Source organism: Protopterus annectens, chromosome 1.part2, assembly GCF_019279795.1.
Source record: "Protopterus annectens isolate FY-2018-M chromosome 1.part2, PAN1.0, whole genome shotgun sequence".
In the NCBI taxonomy this organism is placed as follows: domain Eukaryota; kingdom Metazoa; phylum Chordata; order Ceratodontiformes; family Protopteridae; genus Protopterus; species Protopterus annectens.
The window spans coordinates 709255463-709279171 of NC_056727.1; the positions used below are offsets into that span (position 1 = coordinate 709255463).

The following is a 23709-nucleotide window of genomic DNA, read 5'->3' on the forward strand; positions in this document are numbered from 1 at the left end:
ATTGAGTCTTAATTGCCATAGCAATTCCCTATATTCTAGGGACGTTTCCCAATCACCTCCCCTAGGGTTATGCATGACCTGTTCTAACACTAAAAACTTTACAGTCATCTGTTTGCAAGTTAGAGAATGTTTGTAAAAAGCATTTGTTGTCTTCTTTTTGCTTATTTCATATAAATGTTCATAGACTCTTTTCTTTAGCGTCCTTTCGGTTTTGCCAACATAAAAACCATAGCAGTGTTGGCAAAATCCTAAGTAGACCACCCCTTTGGTGTTACAATTGAAGTGACCTGGTGAGATGATGTTGGCTCTCCTAGATTTCAAATATAAACCCTTATTGTTAACCATTAAAGGACATTGCCTACAAGAATTACATCCATAAGTCCCAAACTTTAATTGGGTGTTACAAGCCTTTTTTGTTCATTCATTTCAAGTAGGTCTTTAAGATTCTTATTCCTCCTCCTCAAAAAATGTGTTTTTTCTGGTATGGTGTTATTAATTTCATCATTCTTAGATAACACGGGCCAATATTTTCGAATGATATTCTCTATCTCAGAGCTATTCATATTAAATGTATGGAGAAAAGAATTTTCTCTCTCGACACAATTTTTATTTATATTTTTATTTAAGTTGTTATCTGGACCTTCCCCTAGTAATGGAAAATATTGATCCACCCTTTTAGAGGAAATTTCTTGTGCTAATGTGTCAAATAATTGTAATGGATAATCTTTTTCCAAAAATAATGTTCTAAGAAATTCTACTTCATTTTGAAATAAGTTGTCTTCACTGCACATACGGGAGGCTCTGATGAGTTGGCCCTTTATAATTCCCTTCTTTTGGGACAACGAATGATCACTTCCAAAATGCAAAAACATATTGGAATAACTGTCCTTTCTAAATATACTGGATTGAAATCGATTAATTTCTAAATTTCTTTCTAACTTAACATCCAAATAATGTAGATAGTTAGGGTTTATTGAGTAAGTAAATCTCAAAAAATCAGTCGTAGAACCAATATAGCTCATAAATTTTTCAAAATCATTACGGTCACCTCTCCACAAGATACAAATGTCGTCAAGGTATCGCTGGTAGTGTATAATATACTTAACCCATTCAGAATTAAAAATATAATTAGACTCCCAATAATGAAGAACCGTATTTGCGTATGCTGACGCACATGGAGTCCCCATAGCTACTCCTCTTTTTTGTTTGAAAAGTTCTCCATTAAGGGAAATAAAACGCCCCTAGAATATAGGGAATTGCTATGGCAATTAAGACTCAATGCCTCTAGGCCACCCGGGTTGAATGAAACCATCAGTATAAGTAGTGTACTCAGATTAAGGAGAGCTAAACTATAGTTGACTAGATTGTTGAATTTTTTATATTTATATATTTATACTTATATTTATATTTATAGATATATTTATATATTTTTATGTTTATGTTCATATTTATATTTATATCTATAAGCACAGTTTACACTATGTAATTTTCTTTTGTCATCAGTCTGTTATTAATTCCTATTTTTCGTACATCAAGTTAGAGTTTGATTATTATGAACACATCTCTGGTTATATAAAAGTAGCTGTTGTTATAACAGATATATGGGGTATTACAGTTGGGCTTCAAGTACAATTTAAATATGAATTTATCATTATGCGAAATTTTATTTTGCATAAATGTTTTGCACAGAACATTTTTAATTTTGAAGTTTATTAGTATTTTTAAACACTTGCAATATTTGGACAAATAGTAACGTAGTACCCTAAATGTTGTACCGTTTACAGTTTTAAATTTAGGCTTGAGTGGGTAAATATGATTGGTTACAGGACTCATTAATCATATAATTGATATATTGATTCAATTATCAATTTTAAAGAATTGTATAAAAAAGCAAAGAAACTTTCATAAGGTATCTTGACAAAGCCTGGGAGAGCCCGGGTGAAAGCGCTTGAGTTATTGTGGAACTGTTTCGTTTATTACATGACTGGATTCAAAGTGTATTGTGGAATTGGTTCGAGACGTGAATAAATTTTACTACAAGCTGCCTGTCCATTTCTTGTCACAATACTTTTTACCTGGTTGGTAAAGTTTTTTCACTTGGTTTGTCTTTCATGAGTGCTTTTTAGGAGTCTCAAGATGTATGGTTTTAGAAGCGAAATTCCAGGCCAGACTTCTGTAAGCGACCTGCCAACATCTGCCCTTACCAGTACCCGAGGTATGCCTCCCTCACCCTCACACAAGATAAACTGTGGTTCTTCCTTCCCAGTGAGTTCTGTCTGACATACAACCTGAAGGGACAGGAGATGCTCTTGGCTCACAGGTATTTCCAGAAAAAAGAATAGTTGTGTAAAATCTTACCATAACCATAGATGTCCTTCCCTTCCATTTTGCAGTACTCAACCTTTGAGATTCCCCACCTAGGCAACCCAAACGTCTGGCCAGTATACAAAAGACTTTTACTACTGCATGGTACATGCAATGTTGATCATAGCAAAGCAGGCTATGCAGGCTACAAAGGTGACATCGACACATACCATTCCTCAGAAATGAATGCCCCACTTAGAACACCAGTCCAAGAATATAAGGTATACATCATCATCCAATAAACAGCAAGTACCAAGAGGGTAGGAAGGAGGGATAGAATACTGCAACATGGAAGAGAAGGACATATATGGTTATGGTAAGATTTTACACAACTATTCAATGTCCTTCTATTCCTATGTTGCAGTATTCATAACCTTTGGGACAGTACCAAACTCATGGAAGGGAAAGGGAGGATGGAGCAGAGGAGGTTTCTAGGAACCTATGCAAGTCTGCCCTAGTAAAATCCTGTTCTGGACCTTGAAATAGTGTCCAGTTTGTAATGTTTAGTGAAGGTATGGACAGAGGACCATGTGGCCACTTCCAGAATAGATGCTGTGTCCAGACCTTTAAAGAATGCCCCTGAAGAGGCTACTTCTCTAGTGGAGTGCGCCTTTACAGTGGTAGAGTGCATCTTCCCATGGGAGGTGTAACTGATTGAAATTGCCTTACAAATCAAAGTAGAAATAGTTTGTTTGGAGACAGGTTTTCCCACCAATGTCCTAGGTGGGAAGAAAACAAACAATTGCTCAGATTTCCTATAGGCTTGGTTTTGTCCAAATAAAATCTGAACTGTCTGTGCACAACCAAGGAGTGAAGGACCCTTTCACTAGGGTTTTTAGGGTTAGGAAAAAAGGTGGGCAGATAAATGGATTGGTTTAGGGACAAGTCATTAACCACCTTAGGCACGAAGGAAGTGTTAGTACGAAGAGACATCCTTTTCCTTGTGGAACATAAGAACAGGTTTGTCAAGCCATAAGGGCTTGGAATTCAGAAACTTTGAGTAGCAATGATGGCTACTAACAGGATAGTTTTCCAAGTACAAAATTTTAAGGAAGCTGACCCAGCCGGCTCAAAAGGAGCCTGAGTGAGCTTTTCCAGGATGAAATTTAGATCCTAGGGAGAGGAGAGAGGTTTCCTGGGAGTTCTAATGTGAAGGACGCCTTTTAGGAAGAGCTTAACTTCTAATCAAGAAGCTAGAGGAGGAGATAAAGGCAGGCATGCTGAAATGGCCGACAGGTGGGCTTTAACAAAACAGTAGGCCAACCCAGCCTTAAGTAGCTCACACAAACAGGAAAAAAAGTACAGTTGTGTACACTTACCAAAAATGTAGATGTTAAGAGTGTTATTCACTGCTGCAGTCATCACATTTGGGTTACCTGCTTGCAGTAGCCCTCAGTCGGCCTGACTATAAAAGGCTTGGGTCCTGCGTCGGTTGCTGTCTCATCTTCCATGACGTCAGGTAGTCAGGGGTATAAAGCATGCAGCCAACATCATTACATCAGTTTATCTTGCCTCAGATGTCAGGTGCCCCCATAATGGGAAGCTATTATATACAAGGTTACACCTCCAACAAAACAGCAAATACACCAAACAGCTTTAAGCATAGCAAACAAGAATAGAAGTATAGTCAATAGAAGTCAGGGGGCTGGAGGAAGGGTAACCAAAACTGCAACAGTGAATACACTCGAACATCTACATTTATGCTAAGTGTACTATGTTCTTCATGTTTCACTGTTGCAGTCATCACATTTGGGTAGATTCCCAAAGCTAAGGAAGGGAGGGAGGAGGTAATTAGATAGCATTAGGACCAGCTATAAGGCCCTGCAAGAATGCATTGGCAAATACAGCTCTGGATTTAGAAAAAAATGGCAAGTAGTAATGCTTAGTGAAAGTATGTACAGAACTCCAGGTAGCAGCTTCTAGGATGTCCCTGGTAGGGATACCACTGAGAAAGGCTGTAGAGGTAGATGCAGCCCTGGCTGAATGCGGTCTTATCCCCTGCGGGATAGGTTTTCCATGATGCTTACAGCAGAAATTAATGCAATGGCCTATCTACTTAGAGATGGTTTGCTTTGAAATGGCCTTCCCCTCTGCCCCTGCAGCAAATGCAACCAGCAGCTGTTCAGATTTCCTGAGAGGCTTAGTCCTGTCCAAGTCAAATCGAAGTTCTCTATGCAGGTTCAAGGAGTGCAGTATTCGTTTCCCTTTGTTCTGTGGATTAGAAAAGAAGGTTGGCAAATGAATAGACTGATTAAGGGCCACACTGGATACCACCTTGGGTATGAAGGAGGGATTGGTCCTAAGGGACACCCTGTCAGCAAAAAAGATGATGAAAGGCTCCGCTGCCATGACGGCCTGCAATTCAGACACCCTTCTTGCTGAAGTGATAGCTGGAAGGAAGGCTGTTTTCCAAGAAAGGAATTTCAACTCTGCATTTGCAGCTGGCTCAATGGGAGGTAGAGTGAGCTTTTCCAATACAAAGTCAAGGTCCCAGGCTGGATTAGGGGCTCGCCTGGGTGGTCTTAAGTTTTTGGCCCATCTGAGGAATTGCTTCAGCAGTGGATGAGAGAAGTGGGGTGGTTTTGTGTTGTAATGAGCTGAAATGGTTGAGGCATGAATTTTGATGGAGGAAAAGGAAAGGCCCTTGTGAAGCAACTTAGTTAATTATTGAAGAATATGGGGTAAATTGGGCAGTGCTGTGCCCATCCCTGAGTTTGGCTCCAGGAACAGAATCTTTTCCATTTATCAGCATAGGATTTTCTAGTACTAGGCATCCTTGCCTCTAGGATGACATCCATCACTTGCTTACTGAGGGATGGCAATAGAGAGATCAGGTAATTAGCCAGGCTGTCAGGTTCAGGGTTTGAAGTTTTGGGTGCAGAATCTGGTCCCCTGCTGGGACAGCAGGGCAGGGGTCTGAGGCAGGTGCCATGGTGTCAGCAGTGATACTGCACAAGAGGGGGTACCCAGTGTTGGCATGGCCAGTCTGGTGCAATCAGTACTGTCCTTGGTTTGTCCTGTTTGATCTTTAGTAGTACCTTGGAGAGGGGGAAAGGCATAAACTGATAGGTTTTTCCAGGTGAAGGTCAGGACATCCACTTTCCAAGCTTGCCTGCGGAGAGTCCTTGTGCAGAATTTGTACTGGAGGCAAAGAGGTCTATCGCTGGGCTCCCCCATTTGTTTCTCAACATGACTACCTTTGGTTCCAGTTTCCACTCATGTGGGTCTATGAGATTTCTGCTTAGTTCGTCTGCCAGTGTAGTTAGCTCTCCTGGCAAGAATTGAGCCTGTAGGTGCACTTGGTAGCTCAAGGCTGTGTTCCAGAGAGCCACAGATAGTCTGCAGAGGGTGTATGAGTAGGTTCCCCCCTGCTTGTTTACGTACCAGATAACAGTGGTGTTGTCCGTCTCTACCAATAATTGTCCTGGAAGAATGTGGTCCTTGAAGGCTGTCAGAGCATTCTGTACAGCTAACATTTCTTTTTGATTGATTTGCAAGTGCATTTGATTTGGGTTCCATTTGCCTTGAATGCACTGCCCTGCCAAGTGAGCCCCTCCATGCATAGTCTGATGCATCTGTTGTTAGGGTTTGTGAGGCAGGGGGTAGAGTGAATGGCAGTCCCTTGGTTTTGGTGGCAGGCCTCTGCCCACCAAAGGAACGCTATCTGTAGACAAGGTATGATAGGAATCATTGATTCTAGATCCTGAGAATGCTGACACCATAGGCTTTTTAGATGCCATTGTAGTTTCCTCATATGCAGTCTTGCATATGGAATTAGTAGAATGCAAGAGGCCCTGAACCCCATGGCTTGCAGTATTTTCCTTGCAGATAGCTGGGTCTTGGTGGCCAGTAGTTTGAAGTAGACTGTCAATTGAATTTGTTTCTCTGGTGTGAGGTAGGCCATCTGGGAAGTTGTATTCAAGCTTGCTCCCAAGAATACAATTTGTTGACAAGGTACAAGATGTGATTTATTTTCGTTTATGGTGTACCCGAGAGATGTTAGCAATTTCTTTACAAATGCCAGATGATTTAATAGTATGTCCTGGCTTTCTGCCTGAATTAGATAATCGTCCAGGTATGGGTATATTTGAATATTTCTTTGCCTGCAAAATGCAATGACTGGAGCTAGGCACTTTGTGAATACCCTGGGCGCAGTAGATAAGCCAAAGAGCAGTGCAGAGAACTGACAGTGCATGTAACCTGCTTTGAAGCGTAGGTATTTTCTGCAAGATTCCCTTACTGGGATATGCAGGCAGGCTTCCTTTAAATCCAGCTTTTGAGCCTCTGCCCACTTGATTTGGGGGTAGGTCTGGCCAACTGTTTGGGCTTGGTAAGGAGTGGAAGTGGAATCTGTATCCTTGGAAAAACTATATTTAAAACCCATTTGTCCTGGGTAATGAGTTCCCACTTTTTTGCATGCATGGCAATCTTTCCCCCTAAAGGAGCAGTCAGTTGAGCAGGGCTTGGAAGGTTTAAGTTAAGTCATTGAGACAGTTTACCATAGGGGGGAGTCTTACTACTCCCTGCTTTGGAAGTGGGAGCCCCCCACTGTTTAGGCCTGTGAGTACATTGGGACTGAAGCCTTGGTGTTCTGCTGGTTCTGGGTTTGGACTGAAGGCCTGGAAAAAGCAGGAAAGGACCAGTTCTTACAGGGCCAATGCCTACTAAATCTGGGAGGCTGTACTTGCAGGAAATCTTTAACAGTTTGCATAGATTTAGCTTTTTCCTTCATCTTTTTAAGTACTACTTCTGCTTTGTTGCCAAACAGGCATTCCTGGTTTAAGGGAGCATCCAGTAATTCAGCTTTAACATGATCTGGCAAAGATTGCTCCTTAAGCCAAGCATGCCTTCCAAGTACAGACCCAGTGATAGCAGCCCTTCAAGATGCTTCTAATGAATCAAAACCACATTGCAAAGTATGTTTTCCAACTTGTTCAGCAGAATGCATTAAATCCTGTAAATCTTTATTTTCAGCACAGTCAGGAATCAACATCATTTTCTGTTTAAGCAATCCAATAATATTCTGCTGATACTTTTAACATATGAAACTGGCAGTTTAAGGCCCTAATGGCCAAGGTTGCAGAAGTGTATACCTTCTTACCACATCTATCCAGTGCCCTGGAATCTCTATCGGGGGGGGGGGGGGGTAGGATTTTTGGCAGAAGTAGCCTTAATGCCCTTGAGTCCCTTTCAAATGATTTCAGGATCCGCAGTAGGATTTTGAGAGAGGAACTTGTGAGAGTCAGGTACTCTAATACCCATCAGGTTTTCTGGGAGCAGGAGGCAGAGAGTCGAGGGCCAGCCTAGATTCTGAGAAGGCATCATCTACAATGTCCAGTAAAGGAGGGACAGCATCCATAACCCTCTTGATTTTATTTTCTTTACAAGAAAAAATAATGGTGCATGTACTGTTGAGCTGAACGTAAAGATTGTTATAGCCTCTGAATAAAAGTATTGAATTGTTTGAGAAAATTTGTGAGAAAGACATTAGGAGGATTTATTGTATAAAGGAAGGAAGGAAGCTGTGGTAATTTTGGACCTAATATAACTGGTGAAGAGCAACATTTAATGACGGATTTGGTTAGAGACCCCATGGTCAGGTTTATGAAACCGGACAAGGGTAGTCATAATGGATAGGGTGGACTATCCAGATGGGATGAATTCCATATTGTTGGATGACACCTATAAGGAAAGCTCATTAAATGAAATTAAAGTGCCCTATCGTAAGACAGATTTATTGCTGGATGACATGGTATATCAGGCTCAGATTGATGAAAATGAATACCATTATATGAAAAATGAATATGCTAGGGTGTCCAACATATCTGAAATCCCAAAAATACACAAGGGCCTTATAAATTCGAAATTTAGGCCTATAGTTGATGGCAAAAGGTCAAAGACATTTTATTTGTACATATTTGGATCAAAAAAATGCGAGAGAGTCTGGCTTTCTTTAATTATATCAGTAAAGACTCTTGGCAATTTCTAAATAAGTTGAATGGCATTGAGGTAGCACCTGATTTAATTTTGATTACTATTGACGTTGTTAATCTTTTCACCGTGATTCTCCATTACGAAGGCGTAAGCTGGTTGGAGCAGCAGCTTAATAAAACTAATATTTTTGCTCAGGATGAAGTTAACAAATTAGTTACTCTGATGGAGCTTGTGTTAAACTACATTTGTTTTGAGGGACAGTATTATAAACAAAGGGTGTGGCAATGGGGGCGGCTTGTGTCCCCATTTTTGCCAACCTGATCATGTCCTACTGGGAGCAGGAGCATTTGATGAAAAGTTCATATATGACCCAGATAGTGCATTACATCCGATTTTTGGACGACCTATTCCTCATTTGGATGGGTATGGAAGACAGTTTGAATGATTTTCTCTTGTTTATTAATGAAACTGTGTATTTTTTAAAATGTACATATGAATACAACAAGAACAAAATTAGTTACTTACATGTAGAATTAGAAATTCGATCAGACAAACAAGAGCTTTATCACTAGGATTCATAGAAAGTCTACCTTTTCTAATTCGTATTTGGATTACGGCAGTTGGCACCCGCACCACCAAAAGAAGTCAGTTGTGAAGGGTCAATTGGTGCAGGCTGTCAGGATGGTAAGCTCAAATGATGATTTCCTTTCAGAAATCGAGTTGATTACATAGATGTTCAGACAAAGAAAGTACCCAGACTGTCTTAAATGAGGTCAGGAAAGAAGTACTGAACAAACGTGAGCAAGCCATATACAGGCCTATATTAGGTAGTGGATTTTTGGGATCCAGTGGATGTACGGTTAACAGAATTAACCCCACTTCAACCCTGAATATAACTTAGAACGGTGTAGCCAACACCATTACTGAAGTTATAAAAGCTAACTGGGAGATTTTACAGTTTGATGTCAACATTGCACAAAAAGTTAGAAAAGGTCATAGGTGTGTCCTTAGGAGGGGCAGATCCCTAAAAAACATTTTGGAAGGTATACAAAGAGATGGAAAGACCAACAGAAAGATTGGTAACTACAAATGTAACTCTTGTTCTTTTTGTCCATTTATATTATAAACTAAGGACAAGTTTAGAGTCTATGGAAAGGTCATTAATATCAAAGGGCATTATAATTGCTATAGTAACAATGTAATTTAAATGGCCAAGTGTGAGAATTGTCCTATTTTTATATAGGCAAAACATGTAGAAAATTTAAAGCGAGAATTGGTTAACATTTGGGTGATTTGAGGAACTGTATAATTACTAGTGCCCTTTATAGGCATGTAAAGGAACATCAAGGCCATTGTTTTAAATTTCTAGTTGTTCAACAATTATTTAAGGATCGGCAGGGATGTATTTTAGATGTTCATTTGGATGTACTGGAACTGAGGTGGCAATTGTATTTACATGCCTCCAAGTATCCAGGTATATATAAAATAAGTATTGCCAGTATTTTAAAACTTGATCACATCTTAGGTTAATATAAAAAGTTATTTGTAAGTAAATTTTAAAGTTTGTATTTTGATTTTAGTATTAATAGTTTAGGAGTTTACTGAAACAATTGTATACATTTTCTAAGCAGAGCATTTTAGATTTTTAAATGACTAATGCAGTTATCAAATGGAAAATAAAATGTTTAATGTTTTTCATTTGGTGTGGGTATTGCTTTTAAACTAAATAAAAGGTTGATTGAATAATTGGGGGTGGGTATATAAACGGTTGGGTGTTGGGTGTAAAATTGTTCTGATGAAGTCTCTGTAGTAGAAAAGAAAGCGCTAAACATGAAAAAAGTGTGGTGGCTCATTTGGACATGGTTGTCTTCTTGCTGGCTTTGGATTTATCGTTTTTTTTGTTCTGGTTCTGTGGCAATTAAAAGGCAGGGAAATTTGACACGACCTGACACTACACTTTGCAGAGGTAAAAATGCAGCTGGTAGGTGTGTCTTCATAAGGAATTTGCCTATCACAAAAACATTCGCCCTTCCTAGCAAATATGAAACATTTATAATGGTTTCTTTAAAAGGATAATGACAATTATTTATCTGTCCAAAGCTGTAATGCTAAGCTAGCAGTTTGTATAAACATACATACCGCAAGAAAATTCCATGTTTCAGCATGTCCATCTTATGACAGCACTTCATCTTGTTCTGAGAGTAGATGTATGGTATGCAACAGAAATGCCCTGAAGCTTGTAGACTATCTGGATGTCAGGTAGACTTGATAGGATACATCCCATATAGTTGAGTACTGCAACACTGATCTACTGGAGAACAGCCTAGATGTCCTAAGTGATGAGTACACTGATCACTGGAGAGCCTCACTTCTGAAAGACCATGAACAGAAAACTTCTCTGAATCAACCATGAGTTTCTCATGTAGTCCTTTATCTACACATGCTGACAGCTCATTTGCTACTTTAAGGGCAGAAAAGTCCTATGGACCCACTGCTAAATCAGCGTGACCTCCCCCCCTTTCACATGTAGTATCCCATTGCCCCAGCTGGCTTGTTTAGATAATACACGATGGACTGTTTTGTCTGACTGGATGAAGAAAGACCTTGCAAGCAGCTTTACTGGCCTTCAAGTCCAAGACAGCTATTCTTGGAAGATTCAACTTGTCTACAGTGGAGCACTTTTTTTCCCGAGGCACACCATACACTTTGCTTTGTGGAAGAGCAAAGAAAATCTACCCTTTCAACAAAAAAAAATCCATCATAAGATTTTGTAACAGGCTCAAGTACTGGAAGGGAGCACTCACCAGAAGTCTGGTGGGGACTGCCTACTAACTCAAGGCCAAATGGCAATGGTTTGAAAACCAGAAAATGGCAAGAGTACATGGTGGCTATGAAGCAAAGTAAGTCCCCACTGCTGCACCTATACTTCCAATTATGCAAATGGTACCATGAAGGTCATGGCAGCAATCAAGTCCAAAAAGTACAGTAGGTAATAATCATCTGCACCCAGTTGGCCAAGTCCATGACTTCCTGGACATGCTTCAAAAATGGCAAGTCGGTCTTACAATGGAGTATGCCTAGCTCAGTTCATATAAAGGCAATCCTTTGAGCAGAGGTCAGAGAGACTGCCTCCAATTTACATCCCCCAGGACAGCAAACAAGGAAGCACCCACCTAAAGGCACATTTATTTATTTTATTTTACATTTGTTGACCGGGATAGTCCGACTGGAATCATGTCCATTTTCAGCAGAGGTCCGGGGAGAAAAGCTCCAAAACGAACAATAACTAACACAATGAAGAAATTTACAGATTTGATATGTACAAAGAATGTAAAAGCAAGTTCTCAGGTTAGAGTTTCCCCTAGGTTACAGTCAGGGGAAAAAGTTTACAGTAAATTGACTAGTAATTAACATTTAAGATAAGAGTTAGCCAGGCCGGGCTTGTTACAGTGGCAAAGCCAGTTTAGAGCCAGATGTAGTTTAAGTCTGGTTTTAAATTGGGTTAGGGAGGAGAGCAATGCAATATCAGCTGGGAGTAGGTTCCAAACTCTACCAACAGAGTTTGCAAAGGGGGAGTCACTGGCTACATTGTTAGTTTTGATAGTTTGAATTAGTAGTTTGTTTGAGGAGCGAAGCAGTCTTGGATTGTTAATAGGGGTGATAATACTCTTAAGAGCTGGTGTATTATCTGAGTTATGGAGAATTTCCTTGGCCAAAATTAGAAGGTTAAATTGGATAAGACTGGGAAGTTCTAGCCACTCAAGTTGTTTAAGGTTGATGCAGTGGTGTGTTCTAAAAGGCAGACCTGTGGCAAACCTGGCAATGTGATTTTAACATGCAGACAGTCTGTTAAGTACAGACTTGTTTAGATTAGAGAGAAGGGGGAAAGCATATAAAATTGTTGAGAGTAGGTGGAAGCAGGCTATGACTATCTTAGCTGGAGGGGTTAAGAAGGCTTTAATTCTGTATAGTGACCCAAGTTTTTTATTGACTGTCTTGATCAACTGGTTTACATGTAGGTCAAATTTTAGGTCATCAATAATGACGCCTAGTAGAAGGGTCAGGGGAGATTACTGTTCCATCTTTTGCATTTATGGTGAAGGTAGAAGCAGTGGACCTTTGTGTGGGTGAGAATAGCAGTGTTTTAGTTTTTTTGCGATTTAGTAACAATCAACGTTCATTTTTCCATAGTATAAAGGGTGGACTGGGTAACAGAGTTCAAGTCTGCAGGAGATGTAGCTGAACAAATCAGGGTGGAGTCATCAGCGTTCTGGACACAGCTATGATTATTTACTGCTTAGCGACTGCATTTTTGCCTGTTTATACAGCTCTGCATTCTATTTAAACTGTTTTTGTGTTGATTAACTGTTTTGCACTTTTAAAAAAGTTATTTGTTGCTTAATTTTACCTGTAGGCTAACACACTCAAGTGCGCTAGCCGTTTAAAAGCATTTACTGTCTGTTTTTCCTCTGTTTTCTGTAAAAAAAAAAAAAATCTCGTTTTCCCACCATACTGAACTAGAATAGTCCAGTCTTCAGAGTTTGCTGATCTCTGGGCTTTGGCTTGGTTCCTGTGCTATTCCATATCCTTATTTGGATAAAGGGAAGCTTCTTTGTTCACCAGTGGGAGTGGGGAGCACTGAGCAGCCTATTTGTCCCTAGAGCAGTGGTTCCAGCCAGAAACTTGTAGTCTATTGGCCATTTTGGGTCAATTCCTAGGTCTTTTCAACCCCCTGCTATAAAGCCCGCTTTAGCACGTGATTTAGCGCGGAGTTGCCCATAGAGCACCATCGGGCAGCGCCGGTTAAACTATTTCTGGCTCCGTAAAGTCTGCTCTTCAATTTTTCCCTTAGAACTTCTCTACTTGCAATCTAAACAGTCTATTCTCTATCTCAATAGCTCAGCACTTGCTCCTAAAGCATTTTTATATAGGTAAAGTACTTGTATACTAAACAAAGTACTACATTAGCCTAGAATCCCCTTGAGTACCCATTTCCCTATAGGTCCCTTCTGACTCAGTTACACAGTAAACTTTTTCACTTTTTCTAGCATGTCGAAGGGTCAGTTGCTAGCGTCCTCTCCTGTTCAGCTGGTGAATCTGGGCATCTTGAGGCAATGTTACAATTGCCTCATGTACACAGACAACCCACTCCTCCCACAAAACACAAATACATGTGAGAGATGCAACTATATAGCCAAACTGGAGGCTGAGCTCTCTCAACTCAGGACTGGCAAGACCAGACAGGAGGAGAAGGAAACCACGCACACCACAAACCCAGTTTCACATAGAACTATCACAACTGCAAAACAAACACATAAACACACAAAGACGTACTCGGAGGCACTGATCAAAAATCTACCAAAACTACAGAGGCCTCCAAAGCAGACACCCAAGCAACTGCCACCTCAAGACATAAGACATGCAAAACATAGTTCTCAAAGTCAGTGTGCTAAACAGTCACAGCCCTTAAGGCCAAACACAATGCCAGACACACTTGTTATAGGTGACTCCATAGTCAGACACACTGACGTCCCACTCACCAGACTGAACAAGGAAAAGATCACAGTTAGCTGCCTGTCAGGCACTAGAATCCGCCACATAACACAAGCACTCAGGTCACTCCACAGCAAGTACAAGTATGACTCAGTCATTGTCCATGCCGGTGTGAACGACCTGAGACATACCTCCCTGGACTACATGAAGAGAGACATAGAGGAGCTCTCAGATTATGTAGCCCAGGCCGGTATGACTCTGACCCTGAGCAGTATCCTACCCTCACCAAGAATGATGCCACAATACAGAGACAAAATGATCAGCTTTAATAATTGGCTTAATTACTGGTGTCATTCTAAGGGGATCCAATGTCTGTCTGCCTGGGATGACATGCTTGACAAGCCACGCTGCTTCACAAGGGACGGCTTGCACCTGTCACCCCTGGGCTTCCGGATATTGGCAAAAGCTCTTGCCACCCCCATAGTGCCTTTTTTAGGCAAGGCTCAAATGATAAACCTACCGCCCTAGAAAACAAAAATGGAGAAAAACTAAGGGTAATACTGCTCAATGCCAGAAGTCTAAACCTCAAGATACACGCCCTCGAAGCCCTCCTCAGTATGGAGAACATCGATGTTTGTGCTGTGACTGAAACCTGGTTCAAGGCTCCTGAGAGCACCCCAGCACTATCAGGTTATACCTCATATCATGCGTTCCAGCCCCAAAATCCGGATCGAACTACAAAAGGAGGGGGAGTATCCATATTCATAAAGGATACCCACACCTCCAGGTTAGTGGCAACGCATGAAGCATCGGAGACCATCCAGGTGCAATTAACCATAGGTAAAACTGCCCTACAGTTTGTAACATGCTACAGACCACCTTCTCAAACTCAGGAAACCCACACAGCCTTCCTGAAGACACTGGAGAGTATAAATGTCTCTCCAAACACCATCATATTGGGTGACTTCAACTACCCAAACATAGACTGGGAACATTACTCAAGCCCCAACACCCTAGCCCAAAGGTTCCTTGAGTTCATAAACTCAAATGCTATGGAACAACTAGTCACCATTCCCACAAGAGGAGAAAATATACTAGACCTGATCATCACAAACATGGGGACAAAATGCTCCACAGCGGAAGTATATCCCTCATTGGTGAGATCAGACCATAAATTAATCTCACTGGAGATCCACATCCCGCCCCCACCCCCAGCAAAAAAGACCACAGTGAAGAACTTCTCAAAAGCAAACTTCACACTTCTTAAGACTGGAGTGGTATCCTTCAAGGCCCCCGAGCCAGTGGAAACCACAACCCACGCTGCTGAAACCCTTACAAATGCCTTCTACGAGCACCTCCAGGAATGTATGGATCAAGCAATCCCTAATAAAATCAAGACCTTTTCCACCAAAGGCAGGCGCCCGGTCTGGTGGACTCCAGCCATAAACAAACTCTACAACAAGGAGAAAGCTACTACATGACAGAGCAAAATCCCTAAATGGGAAGGCATCTCTGATCAATACTAGCAAAAAACTACGATCACTCATAAAATCATCCAAGGCCAACTTTGAGAGAAAAATCGCTAATGACACAAAAGACAATCATAAAGCCTTCTTTAGCTATGTTAGAAACCTGGGTGGAAACTCCCAGATATGCTCAGAATTAGTCCAAAATGATAAAAAAATCACTGAACCCACAGACATTGCCAACATACTGTCAGACAGGTTCAGTGCAAATTTCTTCCCACCCTCCAGCCCAAAAGGAGAAATATCTATCCCACCAGAGTCTAGCCTCCCAAACATCTCAGATGCCCAGGTGAGAGCTGCTCTCTCTAAAGCAAAAAACACAGCATCAATGGGACCGGATGGTGTCCCCGGCTGTGTGCTACACGAACTCAATGAGGAACTAAACCCACACATAAGGCTGCTGTTTAATCTTAGCCTTACTACAGGATAATGCACCCAAAGAATGGCTTACGGCAACTGTGGTCCCACTCCACACAGGCGGTGCTTCTACGGACCCTGGAAATTACCACCCCATAAGCTTGACGAGCCTTGTCTGCAAAGCTATGGAGAGGATCATAATGGAACTCATAAATAAAGACATTGGGGACCTACAGACACTGGATCCTACCCAATTTGGCTTTGTCAAGGGCAGATCCTGCCTCTTGAACTTGGTCGACTTTTTCAAAACAGTCACTACGGCCATTGATGAGGGTAAGGCAGTTCACACAGCCTACCTTGACCTAGCAAAAGCATTCGACACAATACCCCACTCGGGCATCATAGAAAAGCTCACCAGCTTAGATGTAAGCCCATATGTCACAAGATGGGTTGCAAACTGGCTCAAGGACAGAACACACAGGGTTAGAGTTGCTGGTGCCATGTCAGACTCTAAGCCGGTCACGAGCGGTGTCCCACAGAGCTCAGTCCTGGGCCCCCTCTTGTTCGGCATTTATTGTTCTGAAGTGCAGGCAAACATAGGGGGATTGTGGCTGACAAAATTTGCAGATGACTGCAAACTGGGCACCATAATTGACACTCCATCAGACACAGACATCCTCCGGAAAGGTCTCATAGAAATGGATAACTGGTGCCAGAGCCATGGCCTTAAGCTAAATGCCAAAAAATGTATAGTCATACCCTTTGGGAAAAACAAGGTAACCCCTAATTACCACATAGGTGGTAATCCATTAAACACGGAAGAAGTTAACAGGGACCTGGGGACCCAAGTTGACAGTAACCTCTCTTTTGACACTCACATTGCCAAAGTGGTTAGGAAGACCTTCTACATTGCCCACCTGATCATGAAGGGATTCACATCCAGATCAGGAGAGGTCATTGTACCCCTGTACTCTTCACTTATCAGACCAATGATCGAGTACAACGCCCCATTCGGAATGTACCTTACCCGACACCTGCAACAGTTGGAAAGACCCCAAAAGTTCCTCACCAAAAGGATAAAGGGGCTCAAACATATGTCATACGATGCCCGACTGAAGAAACTCCAGCTCTATTCAGTCGCATACCGCCTGCTCAGAGGTGATCTGTGCCTGACATACAAGGCCATGTCCAACCCGGAATTAATGGACATGCTCCACCTCAAAAAATCCAAATCCACCAGAGCCACGAGAGCAAGAGACTTAAACCTCAACACGGATATAAATAGGACGTGCTGGAGGGACAGATTCATCACCCAGAGACTCACTACACTATGGAACAGAATCCCAGTCCATGTGAGGCAGAGCCCCTCACTGACTGTTCAAGAGAAATCTTGACGAGTGGATGGGAGATCGTAGGTTTACCCCGGGAATCATCTCTGTATCACTGCTGGACAGAGGCACAGCAAACTAATGGGTATAGTATTCTCATCCTAAGGGGTGGTGAAAGCCACACACACTCTGGCTAGGCTTATAAATGCCCTAGGGCAGATAGCCTAGTATGAACCTATGAACCTATTAGAGATGACTGTATTTAGGTTGTTAATAAAGATGGAAAACAGTAGGGGCCCTAATATGGAGCCTTGTGGGACACCAAAGGTGTTAGGTAATAGTTTAGAGCTTATTCTGCCAGAAAACAGCCTACTGCCTCCCACTGAGGTAGGATTTAAACCATTGAAGGGCTTTAGAATCTAGGCAGAAAGTCTGCAGGGTGTGAATCAATAGATGATCCACCACATCAAATGCCTTAGAAAGATCCAAGAAGAGGGCTGGATATATTTGATTACTGTTACAGTTATTATTAATAGTATTGGTAAAAGCTAGCAGGGTGGAGGTCGTGCTATGGTGTGGACGGAAGCCATGTTTGGTATCAGTCGAGAGGTGATTCTGGATTAGGTGTTGCATGAGTTGATTGTGTATACATTTTTCCATGATCTTTGCAAGTGGAGAAAGTATAACTATTAGTCTGTAGTTGGAGAATTCTGTGGAGGAACCTCCTTTACGTAGTGGGATGTTTTCCAAATGGTGGGAATTTTAGCCTCAGCTATGGTGCAATTAATTAGTATTGAAACCGGCTAAGCAATAACATCAGCTAATTTTTGAAGGTATTCGGTAGGGAGTTGGTCAGCTGAGAGAGTGGTCGGTTTTAATTTTTTGATTAAGGTGCAAATAAATGATGTGGACACTGGCTGGAAGCTGAAAGAGAGGGAGTTTATATGGGTGGTACTATCATGTCTAGGAGGGCTAGAAGGGAATTGGCTAGCCAGAGCTTGAATCGTCTCGGTAAAGAAATAATACTGTCCAAGACGTCCTCAGGAGATTTATCAGTGTTAGCAGCGGGGATAGGGGTGGAAGTTTTACCAGGATGAAGCAGCTTATTCAGACCTGCCCAGAATGTCTGAGGGTTGTTCCGGTTAACTGTCTGTAAATTACAGTAGTATTTTTGTCTTGTAAGATAGATTTTTTGGTTTCATTCCTTGCTTGTCGGTATTTAACTTGATCATGGGGGTCTTTAGTAGAGTGCCATATAGCCCAAAGTTTGTTTCTGTTGGTAATTTTTAAATCAAGACATGTTAGAAAGCCATGGTGCAGTTTTTGCTTTAGTTAGCTTTAACCGGGAAGGTACATGCCAGTTAAGGATTGCAAGAAATTTACTGTTGAAATATACAACTGCCTCCTCCAAAGGGAGGCGAGTTAGCATAGACCAATTACAGGAGTTAAGTTCCTGTTGGAATTTGGTAGGGTCAAAGTCATTTTTGTATCTGACTTTTCTGAGCAAGGGTATTTGTGGATTATTGACTTTCTGCTTAAGTGAGAAGATGATCACTTAAGTCAACGGGGAGGATACCGGCATTGTACAGTTGGGGGTTACTATTTAGATGTATCCAGTTGAATATGCTTTCCTTTTGGTTGAGTTTACCTAGCCTGATATAATTTGCGAAAATGCATGCAGGTTAAAGAAATATTAGATCAGGGTTACTCAGCAGCCTATCTTCCAGTTAAGGAACATCTAGAAATCTTTCCCCTACAAGCCTCTAGCCACCAATACCAGCAATCTGGGAAATGCTCTGGGAGTTAAAGCTCAAATAATGCATCATAATGAAAGTGAGGCAAACTCAGTGTGAGTTGGAGCAATTTCCAGGACAGTCCCCAAACACTCCTATGTCAGAAGACAACCATCATGTCCAGTAACATCAAGCAGATGCACTGTAGGAGCAGCAATATAATGCCCTACAGGCTGAACATCTGAAACTACATTAAATATGTGCTGGCTGAAGTCACCAATCTTGAATAGGTTGGAACCAGAAAGCAAGATGTTGATCTGCACGTTGCCTGAAAAAGGGAGACCCTGTACAGTCAGAGTCTTGGGATTTCTCAAGATCTCAAGAGACAGACTTGTCACCCAGTGGACCTCTTTCCGCAGAGTATCAGTGATTTTTCAGTGTAAGCTTTACTTTGGATACACAGAAATTACCAAGCCCTTGCGATGGTTCTCCAAGCTGGGACAAACTTAGAAAACATCCCCCGTGGGTAGTCTCAGTTCACAGTCACGACTGCAAGTGTATGGCCAGTGAAATCATTCTCTGTGTGCCTTACCTGGCAATGGAAGGACAAGACTGTAAAGCTACAGTGGTGAGGGCCCTCTCCTCCTTTGGAGCTGGTTAGGCTTTGAAAGCAAATAAATGGAGGTTGAAGGAGTAGGCTCAGAAAGATCTTCCCAAAATGTGACGACCCATTTCCTCTGCAGGATGTCAGTGACCAGGTTGAAAAGCACACCTTAAAAACAAATACTGCTCCCCCCACTTACAAGGCATTTCTGAAGCATGAAACAGGAGACTGAGACCAGTCTAGACTGGCACTAAAAACCTCCTCAAAGAAAGATTTACCAGGAAGGTAAATTTAGTTTGATGACTTCATTATCCTTGTCTAACTCATCAAAGATTCTCTGACTCAACACCGAAGGCAGAAAGTGAAAGAATTTTGCACCCCAGCTACCCACAATCATAAGGATGTGATTTTGCACACGAGATTCAAATTCCTACCACACAAAATATATGCTTGATGTCTAGGCCCTGGCATAGAATGACCTGAAGGACACTCCACAACTGAAGCTTGCTGGTCTAACTGGGCCTGAGTCTGTCCTTGAACGCAAGCATCACTAACCTGTGGCAGGCTGGCTCAAAGAGCACCCTGCGAATAGGCTGGTTGCCCTGCAGCTCCAGGTAACTGAATGAGACTGGGCAATACAAGAAAACTAACATAACCTTCCTCAAAGATAGCAGATGGGGAGTACACCCTAGAGGATGGGTACAGACCTCAGTTTAGCATCTGTAGAAACCAGGGGACACATTCAGCACAGGTTTTACCTTCTGGAGGAATGGGTGTTAATTACTCAAGAGCGTATGCCTTTGAGGAGGTATTCCTAACTGCCTTGGGCAAGGAACCTATAACTGAGCCCTAGAGTACCAAGTTCACAACCAGCATATTCTTTGGTTGCAAGGTGAGCCAAGTGCTTTTCCTTAACATCTTTGTAAGCCACAATTAAGTCAATGGCATTTCTGAAATTTTTTAAAACTTCCTACCCCTGCCCGAAATGATAAAAGAAGCATCGGTGCTGTAGTGGTCTGGGCTTGCAACATGACAAGCACACTGATGCTCACCGCACTATTTAAGCGTGCAAATCCATTATGCCACAAAGATCATAAGGACCATGACATGAACAGAGCAAGCATAAAAGAATTTGCTTATCTGGTATGTTAAGTCCCAGCATGTATAGATAAAGGAACATAGGCATCCTACTTCACAGGATATTCTAAGTTTTCAATGGAATGATGACTAGTAGAGAAGATAAATCCAACCAAGAACCATCAGGAAGGCCTTCAATGTCAAAACATATCCCAGGTCATGGCTGCAAAGGTTATATGACTTTAAAATTTTGGCAGACAAATTATGCAAGCTTCAATCCACAAAACCAAATTAAGTTTAAAGATACACAGATATGGAGCCCATTTTCCTTTTTGTTTCTGAAGCATAAAACAGGAGGTTGAGGTCAGTCTAGACTATTCTTCATAAGCATCAGGACCGCCTCAAAGAAAGGGTTACCAAGAAGGAAAATCAGCTGGGGGACATCATTACCCTTGTCAGTCTCCAAGACAACTGCTTCAAAATCTACGAACTCAAACTCCAACATTTGCGCCATGCTAAACAATCATTGGGAAACACAGTGCTTAAACTAAGAGGACAACTACACTTCAAAACCCCACTAAAGCAGTAACTATATAAACTAGGAACGTGCACATCTATATCAAACTACTAGACAATTCTATCATACCACACTGTATAAACTAGCAAAAAGGTCATCTGTCTATATAGCTACCTAAACTAACTCAAACTAATCTAGACCCAACTTTAACAATTCTACAGGTAAAGGGAGAAGCAGAAGATTTTAGACAAAAAAAAAATGGCTTTCACTTATGGTGAATGGTTGGAGCTCTCTAAGGACACATCTGGTTAAATAGGCAGGAACAGGGAATTGTGGTTAGGGGAGGAGTCAGAACTCTTGGATCCAACACTCTAGTATAAGGCAAGAGAGAGATGGAACGATTTGACAACCAAAATGTTGAACTGGACAAAAATAAACATCGGATCCCATTTTTCTTTTTGTTTCTGAAGCATGAAAAATGAAGTTGAGGCCAGTCTAGACTATTCTTCATAAGCATCAGGACCTCTTCAAAGAGAGGGTTAACAGGAAGAGAAATCAGTTGGGGGATGTCATTACCCTTGTCCAACTCCCAAGGCAACTGCTTCAAGATCTTCTAAATCTGAAACTCCCAACATTTGCACCAATGCTAAACAGTCATATGTGGTGCACTATCACAATGAAAGTTTAGCTGCCTATTTCCCCAAAATAGTGCATCAAGACCCTGCCCATTCACTCCAAAAATAATGCTTTACCTATAAAAATTATAGATGGTTGAAGCTCTCTTGCTGCTGCAAATAGAGCACGCACAAGTTTTTCTCCTTCTCCCACCTACAAAAAAAAGGCAAACATTAAATGAAGTTCACGTATATGTTTTTGTTCTAAATTTAAGATGGACAGTTCAAATACTCATTACATTAGCCATTAAAAGCATTACTTTCTACAATATTAACCTCCAGCTAAAATATACAGCTTTAAACTGGGATCATAGAATATACAAGGCAACTGGGTCATGTGGCCTTTTACACCTTTCCAGTACCCACCCTTAAAACTTACCTTGTTAAAGTTTATGTAACAAACTGTTAAATACTTAAGCCTGGATATATACAGCACAAAGTTCTGTACCACAGACTATTCACACTATCATACACGACGACAAAATAAAACTAAAACCAGATTACTGCACAGATATACGACTTTGATGGCAGTTAAGTATCTCCTGGCCCACAGCTAGTCTCTCTCTCCTCTTCCACCAGCTGGAAAAAACACACAAAAACCAACAGTTTAGGTCTTTTCTCAATATCATTTAAAGGACCACTACGGGCAAACAATGAAAAAAACATATATTTTTTTTATCCTGCCATGATTTACTGTTTACTCTTGTCTGCCCTCATGGGGCAGACATTGTGATTCCTTTGGAAAGCTAAATTTGTCTCAATGCACAGACTGTGAGAACAAATAGCACTACCATTTGTTGTCAGACTAGATTTCCATTCACTTAGAATGGAACATCTGAAAAAAAAATGCCAAGTTTGAGAGTCTGCAGCTCATGTGTCATTGACTGGTATGTGCGGAGTTTTACAAATGTTGTTCCTATTGATGTACTACTACGCATTCTAAAAGAAACTTGCAAAAGTGTCAACAAATTACTAAGATAAAAAAAACGTTTCACAAGGAGCAGTTTTGCAAGTTTCAATTCCTGGCCAAGTTACTCCTCCCATCTCCCCTCCTTCAGTGGGCTACAGTCTCATAGGTTGGTACTAGGTTATCGGCCCTAAGGCCTATGCAAGCCTAGCCATAATTCCCTGGAATTTTTTCCCACAATATTTACTACTCTGGGCCCCTGTCTAGCAGGGTGACTGACATGATCCCCGGGGTGAATTTCCTATCTCCCATCCAATCATCAAGGTTCCTTTTGAAGAGGGCCAATGAGGTGCTCTGCTTGACATGTATGGGCAGTCTATTCCTGAGTATGGGGAGTCTCTGGGTCAGGAACCTATCCCTCCACCATGTTTTGTTCATTGTGATAAGGTTTAGATCCCTGGAGCGTGTGGCTCTGAGGGATTGGGATTTCTTTAAGTGGAGCATGTCCAACAGCTCAGGGTGTGACATGGCCTTGTATGTTAAGCAGAGATCGCCTCTGAGTAGACGATATGCCACAGAGTATAGCTGGAGTTTTTTTTTTTTTTTTGACGGTCCGCATATGGCATCTGCTTCAGGCTTGTGATTCTTTTAGTGAGGTATTTCTGCAGCCTTTCCAGCTGTTGCAGATGTCTTGTGAGGTACATACCAAATGGGGCATTATACTCTATAATGGGTCTAATGAGGGATGAGTACAGTGGGACAATGACCTCTTCTGGATGAAAAGCGCTTAGTGATGAGGTGTGCCACATAGGATTTCCTGTCTGTTGTGGCGATGTGGTTATCGAAAGTGAGACCACTGTCCACTTGTGTCCCTAAGTCTCTCATCACACTTTCGATGTTTAGTGTCCTGCCACCTATGTGGTAGTTCATGTGTACATGTTTTTTTCCAAAGGGGATGACTACACATTTCTTGGCATTAAGCCTGAGCCCATGGCTCTGGCACCAGGCATCTGTTTCTGTAAGGCCCTTTTGTAGAATATCCACATAATTTGGGGATTCAATAATGGCTCCCAGTTTGCAGTCATTTGCAAACTTTGATAGCCAGAATCACTTAGTGTTGGCCTGTACTTCAGAGAAGTAGATGCCAAACAAGAGTGGTCCCAGGACTGAACCCTGAGGTACTCCACTTGTCACT

The 23709-nt window shown here is 41.6% G+C and overlaps 1 protein-coding gene across 1 annotated transcript in view; it reads right to left on the bottom strand.

Moving 5' to 3' along the window:
* SPAST (spastin) overlaps positions 1-23709 on the bottom strand; it is a 2490626-nt gene that overhangs the window by 1119403 nt on the left and 1347514 nt on the right. The window contains exon 9 of the mRNA XM_044058595.1: positions 21686-21761. Within this exon, the coding sequence (XP_043914530.1) occupies positions 21686-21761 (76 nt within the window). The remainder of the gene's footprint in view (positions 1-21685; positions 21762-23709) is intronic.